Source organism: Gossypium raimondii, chromosome 3 (genome assembly GCF_025698545.1).
Source record: "Gossypium raimondii isolate GPD5lz chromosome 3, ASM2569854v1, whole genome shotgun sequence".
NCBI lineage: Eukaryota > Viridiplantae > Streptophyta > Magnoliopsida > Malvales > Malvaceae > Gossypium > Gossypium raimondii.
The window spans coordinates 31,526,796-31,537,103 of NC_068567.1; the positions used below are offsets into that span (position 1 = coordinate 31,526,796).

A 10,308-nucleotide genomic window follows, 5' to 3' on the forward strand; every position below is an offset into this window, starting at 1 on the left:
TTAGCACACGGCCTGGCACACGGGCGTGTGAGGCCATTTCGAAGGGTACACGGCATGGTACATGGGCGTGTGGCCTGGCCATGTTGCACGGGCACAGACATGAGCTGGGACACAACAGTGTGTCCCTATTTCGAATGTCCATATGGCCTGAGACATGAGTTTGTCCTTTGGCCTTGAGAGTCACACGGCCATGTGACCCCTGCAGTTTTGAAAATTTTTATTGTTTTCTTAAAAATTCTATTAGTTTCCAATTTAGCCCCAACTTGTTTATAATGTGTTTTTAGGGCCTCAATGACTCGTTTAAGGGACGGTATGCATGTCATAGATTGGTTTAGCTATGATTATTGATATGAATTATAATGTTTAAATTTTTTTTGTTTGCTTTGAAATGAAAACTCTGTTAATGCTCTGTAACCCTATTCCGGTGACGGATTCAGGTTAAGGGTGTTACAATTCAAGACACCATTGGGGATTTCACCTTTCTAGCTAGTGTATAGGAAACCCTTTCATTTGCTTGTTGAACTTGAACATAAGACATATTGGGGAATTAAGAAATTGAATATGGATTGGAGTTCTACTGGTACTAATCGCCTATTGGAGTTGAATGAGGTGGAAGAATTCAGATTACAAGCTTATGAGAATGCCAAGCTGTACAAAGAAAAGAGTAAACGATGGCATGACAACAAGTTTTTGCCACGGCAATTTGCACCTAGACAACAAGTCTTGTTATTTAATTCCAGGTTTAAATTGTTTCCTGAAAAATTAAAATCTCGTTGGTCTGGTCCATTTAAGATATTGCATGTCTATTCTCATGGAGCTGTAGTAGTCAAAGATGACAAGATTGGTTCTACTTTCAATGTCAATGGCCAACGATTAAAGCATTACTTTGGAGCTCCTATAATTCGTGATAAAAAGTCCATCATTTTTCAAGCTGCTTAATATTTCTTTCCTACATTGTTTTATTCATTTACTTTGTTTTTAATTTCTTTGTTTACTTTCTTCAATTAGTTTACTAAACTGTTATTTTCTTTTGTTGTAGGCACATTATGGCCTAGGTTTGTAGAAATCAGCCCATTTAATATATTAGTTAATTTTTGATTTAATAATTTGTCTATTATTTTTCTTTTTTCCCGCTCAAATTTTCTTTTTTCTATGTCAAGGCACAATCTCAGGTTAATCTTATCTCTCACATCATTGCTATATTTTCTCTCACGTTTTACCTTAATCGATTCACTTCTTTTTCGTTTCATCTTCTTCACCCTTCTCTATTGTTACTCTATAAAACTGTAAAGGTCTCACCATTTTCATTTTCTAGTCACTATTTTCTCTCAAATTGCTTGCCTAGCAACATCTTCTTCTATCTCTGTGCACCCGAAGACATTCTTTAGTAAAATCGCGGAAGAAAACTATACCCAAAACATATCAAAGAGGCTATTTTACATGGAAAAAGGTTTCCTTTTCTAAGTTGCCCCCTTTATGGGCTACTCTGAAGCGATCTCTTTAGTCATGGAGAAGCATGGGTGGCAAATCTTTTTATCTCCACCCGGATGACATTCTCACGAAGGTAGTGAAAGAATTTTATGCTCATCTCACCTCTTCTAAGGATACTTTTATATATGTGTGTGGTGTCTCGGTGATGTTCGATGAAGACACAATTAATGCACAATATGGGTTATCTGACGACTTTGATGAACATGCCGGAGTTTTCAAGACCATGAAAACTAAAGGACTCAACCAAGTTCTGACAAATTTATGTGTAGAGGGGACAAAGTTTACAGTTTCTCAAAATGATTGCTACACTATTGACCGTGTATCATTGAAGCCTTACAGTAGAGTTTGGTATCATTTCCTTAAAACTCGTCTCATCCCTTCTACTCACAACTCAACTATTTCAAAAGAAAATTTGTTATTATTGCACTCGATTATAACGGGCAGAAAGATCAATGTTGGAAGCATTATCTTTAGAGAAGTCCACCGCTGCTCCCAAAAGAACGTTAGTACCTTAATTTTTTCGTCGCTCATTACAACACTTTGTTAGAGGGTAAAGGTTCCTATTTGAGCAGATGAAGACACAATCCCCAACAAATGAGTCACAACAAATCAATTCACCTTGTGATTTTCTAGGGAAGAAATGCCACGACATCCGAACTTTACATCCACAACTTCTACTCCTATGACTTCTGATGCTGCCCCATCAATTTCTTACAGTGACTTTGAACAAAAAATGATTGATACTCTTGAGATGTTGCAACAACAATCTCGAATGCTGGAGAAACACAAACTAATGCTAGCCACTGATCTTGGCTGAGCTCAAGAGGAAATGGCTATATTTTGGGGTTATGTCCGACAAAGGGATAAGGCTATTAAGAATGCTCTTCAAAATAACTTTACTCGACCTATGCCTACGCTCTCTATTTTTCCTAAAGAATTGTTGTTGGAACCAGACGACGATGATGAAGATGGAGAAGAAGCCATTGCAGAGAAGAAGACTAAAACATAGAAGGAGAAGATCAGAAAACTGAATCTGTACATATTGAATCTAATAAAGATGATGCTGATGTGACTCAAACTACTATAACTGTTGACACTACCATTACACTGAAATCCACTACACCTATGACAGAGCAAGAACATGCGGTTGATCAATTGATTAATGATCTCACAAAGTTAGATATTGATGATGAAGATGAGGTGCCAATCAACTAGCTAAAAAAAAGCGCTACAAGCGAGCTGTTGGGAAATCAGTTCAAGATGATGCTGGTGAAGTGGACAGGCAACTGCATTACAAACGCGCTGCTAGAAAATCAACCTAATTAGAGTAACCCAATTCCTTCCAAGCTTTTTTTTATTTGCAAGCATTTTTTTTCATTTTATACCATATGTTTCATGCATTAATATTTAGTTGTCATGGCATTTTTTCATGTTTAATTGTTCATGCATTGAGGACAATGCATCCTTTAGGTTTGAGGTGTGTTGTGTTGTAAATATAACATGCAATAGATTTATGTTTTAATATTCATTCATATTTTCTTTCATTTTGCTAGTACATACAGATGGCAAATAACTGCCAGACTATGCTGAGTATATTGTTATCGGTGATGTACAATGAGGAGAATATCTCTTTGATTAATTTAGAAAGTTGTGATAGTTGATTAAGCATGTTTAGCTTAGGGTAGTTGTTTGAAAATTGATTCCTAAAAGCAGAACAACTTAAGTATCATTAAAATTAATAAGTAGTAGGGTTCTTTTAATGCATTTAGAATTTCTTGAACCTAAATTCAATAATTTGGTTATGAATAATAAGGAATACGATGGCAATAGTTTTACACTCCAATTTTTGAAACTGTTAAGTAGGTTAGTAATGCTTTGTTTGCTTTATAGTATTATTGATAAAAAACAAGTTTGAATAAGAGTGAGTAAAAAAATTATTATTATTTGTAATAATAATAATAATGATTTAAAGACACTCCACTGTAGTTCTAAGCTGATTAGCTAAGGAGGTGGTTGTTTGCTCCATCCATCTTCTAAGTTAAAAGCCTTAGCTCCATGAGTAAACTACATTCAAATTGTGGCATGATATGCTACCTGGCAATCTAGTGTATGATTCATTGAGATTTTTAAGTAAAGAAACCATGTGACAAGATGAATTCCCTAGAAAAAACAAATAATGTTTGTAATTAAAGTTTTGAAATAACGGAATAAGTGAGAATAGAGAAACTGAATTTAGAGGAAAGATAGCCTAAATACCTTGGGAGAGGTCTGCTATAGTCAAAATTGCATAATTATTTAGGAACTTTTATTTTTAGGAACATTTTCTTCACTTTATTTGCTAAAAAAGCTCATAAAACTTGAACAAATTGTTTTTTAGTAGAAGACTGTTGAGAATGGAGGTATAGAATTTATGGTAGATGGTTTAGTAGTATATATATGGAAATTTTGTGTTTTCGAAAATTCATGCATTCATATGTATTCATACATATGCAATGATTCAGGTTTGAGAGTGTGATAATTCTTGAATTAATTGTTTGTAATTAAGTAAATATGTTTGCATTTTTAGGATATTTTTAGAACATTGCATAACAAAGCTTGGATTGTGCTATAAATGTTATTATTTTTTACTTTTATTATTGGGGAAGAAAGGTGTTGGTTGTGGTTGGCAGTAGGTGCAGGATGAAGAAGAGAAGAGAGAAAAGAGCAGGAAAATGAATGAAGTAAAATATTGTCATGGAAAAATGCTTGTTGGATTGCCAACAAGAATGAAATGGCAATTCTAGGAAGATGTCACAACACTCAGTCCACGTCACTCTTAGCTAGCTATACTTTTACCAGATGAAAAATAGTAAGCAAAAGGTGTGTGCTGAGAGGGAGGGACCTACCTTATAAATGAGGAAAGAGAAGAAAAGAAGGGAGATTTTTTGGAGAGAGAAGAATTAGAGAGCAATTTTTTTCTCTCTGCATTAGATTCTCGTGGAAAATCTCAGAGAAAAGAGAGGAGATGGTAGTACCTTACAGAGCAAAAAAGTCAAAAACGCAGGGAAGGGGAAGAGAAATCTGCCTTGGGTTTTGCATCAAATCTCATTATTAAAGTGAAAGTTGGAGCAGTGAGAGCTTTCTGCAGTTCTACCTTTATTTTCTGATTTGAACTTTGTGATTCATGAACTTAAATGATGATGTTGAATGGTTTTGTTTTGGATTCGAATGTCCAATCCATGAGCTAAATCTCATTGCGTTGGAATTATTTGGGTAAATTTTTATTATCTTTAATGCCCATGGTATGATTTTGAGTAGATTACTATTTCATTTGATTTGTGATTATTTTAAATGCATGCATGTAAGCTCTAGACATAGATGATTGTATGGTATGTTAGTAGATCTGATTTAATTCTAAATAGATTAAATAGACTAGATTATTATCAGTTGATACAGGCAAGTATTCGATAACATGTTTGCAGCATTCTAGATATAAAAGTTGCGATCTGTAAAGGAAAAGAAAGAACATTCTTGATATCATTCTTGAGTTCTATAGACATAGAAAAAACTCAGAATGGTAGCTCAAAGTCTAGCTTTTGAAAGAAGTAGATTGTAGTAGTGAATCCTTGAGCAATAGAATGGTCAAGATTTTGCAATGGCATTATTATAGTATAATAATAAAACCTGAGTAATTCCAACCTTTATCATTCAACAGTAAAAATCCTCCCTACTTATTCTTTGAGAATTGCCATAGTATTTGAATTGCCCTAGCATTTTTTTCATTCATAATTGATTTTATTAATCCATTCATTAATTCTCTTCATCAATTTGTCATTTGTTTCTTTTGCACAGTTTAATTAGTAAATTTCATAAGTAATATCATAACCAATTATTTTAATCAATTCTGATCCCTGTGGAGATGATACTCACTTATCACTTTATTACTTGATTTGACGTGTGCACTTGCACATTCGTATTACACATTCACACGCGACAGCCTCATCAGTTCCTCAGTTACCCGAGGAGCCTCTTCCATTTTGTGGGTGAGCCATAAAACCTTAACCAAAGGAACTCTCTTGTTTCACAAAACCTTCTCTTCACAAGCTAAGATCTCTATTGGTTCTTCTTCGCAAGTGAGATCTGGTCGAACCTCGATCTCCTCTATTGGCACAATATGCAACAGATTTGAATGATACTTTTGAAGCATAGGCACATGGAAAACATTATGAATTCACTCAAGTTCCAGCAACAACTTGAGGCAATAAGCTACAGGTCATAACTTGAATCATAAAACTTGAGGCGATAAGCTACATTATGAATATCACTCCTAACTACCACTTAACTGAATCATAAAACTTCGCAACATATCTTCTAATACTTGAATTGCCCTATTAGATTAGCCATCAGTTTGGGGCTGATAAGCTGTACTGAAAGTAAGTTTTGACCCCAAAGCCTCTTGCAAACTATTCCAAAACCTTGATGTAAAACGAGGATCTCTATCAGAGATGATAGAAACCGAAACTCCATGAAGACGTACAATCTCCATAATGTACAACTCGGTCAAATTCTGCAAAAAAATAGTTGGTACGCACTACCAAGAATTGCGCACTCTTTAAAAACTGATCTACTATAGCCCAAACCAAATCCTTCTTCGATGGTGTCAGCAGCAAACCTGAAACAAAATCTATAGTAATCCTTTCCGACTTCCATTTAGGAATCGCAATCAGTTGCAACTATCCTGAAGGAAATTGATGTTCAGCTTTCACCTTTTTGACAAACTAAACATTGAGCCATAAAATTTGTAACATCATGCTTTAACCCAGGCCACCAATAAATCTCACGAAGATCATGATAGATTTTACCATTACTGAAATGCATAGCGTAAGGGCTACTATGCGCCTCAGTAAGGATCGCTTGTCTTAAATCCATATCTTGCGGCACACACAATCTAACTCGAAAATTCAAGATACCTTCTACAACAACATCAAATTCCCCCTTAACACCTTGCTCAACTTAACAAATCCTCTTCAACAAATCTCCATCTAATGGTTGTTTCTCCTTGATTTGTTGAGACAAAGTCGGCCTCACTTGTAGTTGAGCTAACAAACCGCCATCACTAGCTAAACTCAAGCATGCAAACATAGCTCTCAACTTCGTCATCAATTTTTTACTCAAAGTATCAGCAATAACATTTGCCTTGGTTAATATTCAGTCACACAGTCATAATCCTTTAAAAGCTCAATCCAATGCCTTTTCTTTAAATTCAACTCCTTTTGGGTGAGGAGGTACTTAAGTCACTTATGATCCATGTAAATAACACACTTTTCCCCATACAAATAATGGCGCCAAATATTAAGTGCAAATACCACAGCAGCTAATTCCAAATTGTGAGTAGGATTGTTGCGTTCAGTGTCTTCACCTGTCTCGAAGCATAAGCCGCAACTTTACCCTATTGCATGAAAACACAACCAAGACTCGAATACGAAGCATCACACTATAAACCACAAAATCTTTTCCAGGTTCTGGTTGAATCAACATAGGTGCCTTAGTCAACACTGCTTTAAGCTATTCAAAACTCTTTTGCCTTTCATTTGTCCATTCAAACACATCTTTTTGAAGTAGTTTCGTTAAAAGTGCCACAATAAGAGAAACCCCTTCAATGAATTTACGATAATAACCAGCCAAACCTAAGAAACTCTGAACTTCTATAACACTTTTAGGGGACTTCCATTCCAAAACCGTCTCAACCTTTTTAGGATCCACTCAAATCCTTTCTGCCAAAATAACATGACCTAAGAATGCCACTTGCGTAATGTCGAATTCACACTTACTTAACTTAGCAAACAACTGCTTATCCCACAAAATCTGCAAAATAGCCTTTAGATACTCACTGTGGTCCTCCTTAAAATGAGAATACACCAAAATATCATCTATGAAGACCACTAAAAACTAATCCAAGTACGAATGAAACACTCAGTTCATCAAATCCATGAATGCAGTAGGGGCATTAGTTAAACCAAACAGCATCACCAAAAACTCATAACGCCCTTACTGAGTCCTAAAAGTAGTTTTCAACACATCAGACTCCTTCACCTTCAACTGATAATACCTAGATCTTAAATCAATCTTCAAGAACACCGCCGCACCTCGAAATTGATCAAACAAGTCATCAATCTGAGGCAAAGTATAGTTATTCTTAACAGTCAACTTATTCAACTGCCTATAATCAATATACATTCGCATCGTACCATCTTATACTTCAAAAATAAAATTGGTGCACCCTATGGAGGTACACTCGATCTAATGGAACCTCTGTCCAACAGCTCTTGGAACAGAATCTTTAACTCCTTGAGCTCTTTTGATGCCATGCAATAGGGTGCAATAGACACCGGTGCAGTACCAGGATAAAGCTCAATTCCAAACTCCACTTCTCGACATAGGCTAAGTAAGCTTCATAACCTTTCCCTATAAGCTTCATAACCTTTCCCCATCATCTTTTCAGCCTTCATTACCGACACTACATTAGACAAAAATCCTGGTCTTTCACCAACCATAACAATTTTCACCCCATCATTATTCCTCAAGGTAATTTGCTTTGTCCCAAACTCTACGTTAGCCTTATGTTCTATTAACCAATTCATACCCAAAATAACATCAAAACCAGAAAATGTTAGTTCCATGAGATCTACAGAGAAAATGTGCCCTTGTATCATAAGGGGGCATCTACGATAAACTCTATTTACCATAACACTATCTCCAAAGGAATTAATTACATTCATACCCAAATCAATCATATCTATAGGAATCTCTAACATACAAGCTAATTCACTCAAAATATACGAATGTGTAGAACCAGAATCAACAAGATAAAAAAATGGAATGGATTGAAAAATGAAAGTACCTACAATAACATCAGTTGGATCTTAATCCTTAAGTTCCCTAACACCATAAACCCGAGCTGGACCTCCAGACTCAACTAGCAAAGCAACAGTGTGAGCAACAATTTACTGTCCAACGGGTCTCCCATTACCTCTACCATGACCTCGGCCCCTAGCAAGCACAGAAACATGTGCCTAACTCTGAGTCTGTGAAACCTCAACTCTATTCTGGCAATCACTCAGAATATGTTTCGAACCACACTTATAACATCCACCCATCAACTTAGGACACTCTCTAGGATGCCTATGTTCACAATGAGCACAAAGCGGACATCTAGAACCACCAGTTGAACCACAACCATAATGTTACTCTACTGTTTAGACTGACTCGATCGAGACCCACATTTTGCAACCCTACTGGAACTATAATTATCCCACCCTCTCTTGGGCGACTGTCTAGAAGCACCATCAGGAACCCTTTTACCAATAAACCCAAATCTCATGATTGAGCCCAAAAGGAAACCTCTTATAATGATCTTTCTTTGTCAAAACCATATCAGGAGCATACTAACTAAGTCGCACAAACTCTGCCTCATAGTCAGCCACAAACAAACCACCTTGCACAAGATCCAAGAATCCCCGTTTATGAGCCTCCATATATTGCTCTCGCCCATGAACTTCCTCCTATATAGTTGTACCTTTCTTGACAGTATTCCACCAATGATGAGCTTCACCGTCGAGTAAGGACACTGTGCAACCCAATTTCTCCCCGTTAGAGCAAAACATCTACTCGAGGATCCTTTCAATTCCCTCCAACCAGTACTCAGCTATGGTCAGATCAGTCCCTTTAGCTCCAGCAAACTCTTTAACACCCAATGCCCGAAGATTTTCAAGTGGAAACCAACGACTCACAAGTGCAGGATTGGCAGGTGCAAGAGTAGGGTTAGCATCAGCAATCCACTGAAATGCTCCAATTATCGATTCCATCAGAGGGCCTACACCCTTATCAAGTATTTTCTCTCTACATGGTGGCACAGGAGGTGCAGAGGATGTATGATGGCCTATGAACATCACAACAATAATGTGTAAGTGTACACTATCGATGCAAGTATAGTAGATAGATGTGAGTCTGTCAGATATCGATCCCACAGGGATGACTATCTTTTGTCTATTAATGTCGGTGCAATAGCTAGATAGAAACGAGATAAATTGTGAGGATAGTTGTCGGAGCGATATCTTAAAAACTATGAAATAAAATATGATGATGATAAACTGGGATCCCTAACAAGAATCTTCATCAGAATACTAAGTGTTCACAAGTATAAAAGGATAAGTGATTTTCGATGCAATAAATCATAATGTATATCTTACCAAGCGTCACTCCTCTATTTAATCTGAGACTTAAACATGCACACTAACCCTACTTTCTGATGACGACAATATGACACTATTAAGAACAAGTGGATTAAATTCCTCTAATCCTCAAGCAAAATCCGTTGTCATGCTTGTTAGCTCGAATTGTCATTGCACCTTCCAGTGTCAGTGATTGCAATAACACTTCCATGCTAAAAACATTCAAACGCATCGATTAAACAGTAGAAACCAAATTGAATAAAATAACATTTAACCCAGAAATCATGTGTACTTCCATAAAAACATGAAATATAGAATAATCACTAGCATTTAGAAAGAAATATAAAAGAAACAAGTGGAGAATACTATTCCTAGAAGAACTCGACTTGAATCTCTCTATTCGCTCTTGTGTCGCACTCAGGACTCCTCATCAAGAGCTGGCCTGCATCATTTTCACGTTGGCTCACCTGGAGGAGACTTAAACCACCATGGCATCAAGCTTCCCTCCAAGATAGTTTAAGGAAGATGATGGTCAAGAAAAAGCTCCCCTCTTTTTTTTCTTTTCACGTCAATATGCCCTTCCAAACAGCACAGGTGTCCCTTCCTC

At 36.5% G+C, this 10,308-nt stretch overlaps 1 protein-coding gene across 1 annotated transcript; it reads left to right on the plus strand.

Moving 5' to 3' along the window:
* Window positions 1-561: 561 nt before the first annotated feature.
* Window positions 562-939, plus strand: LOC105795815 (uncharacterized). The gene has a single exon (XM_012625472.1). It carries the CDS (start codon window positions 562-564, stop codon window positions 937-939), a length of 378 nt encoding a protein of 125 aa, XP_012480926.1.
* Window positions 940-10,308: the final 9,369 nt, after the last annotated feature.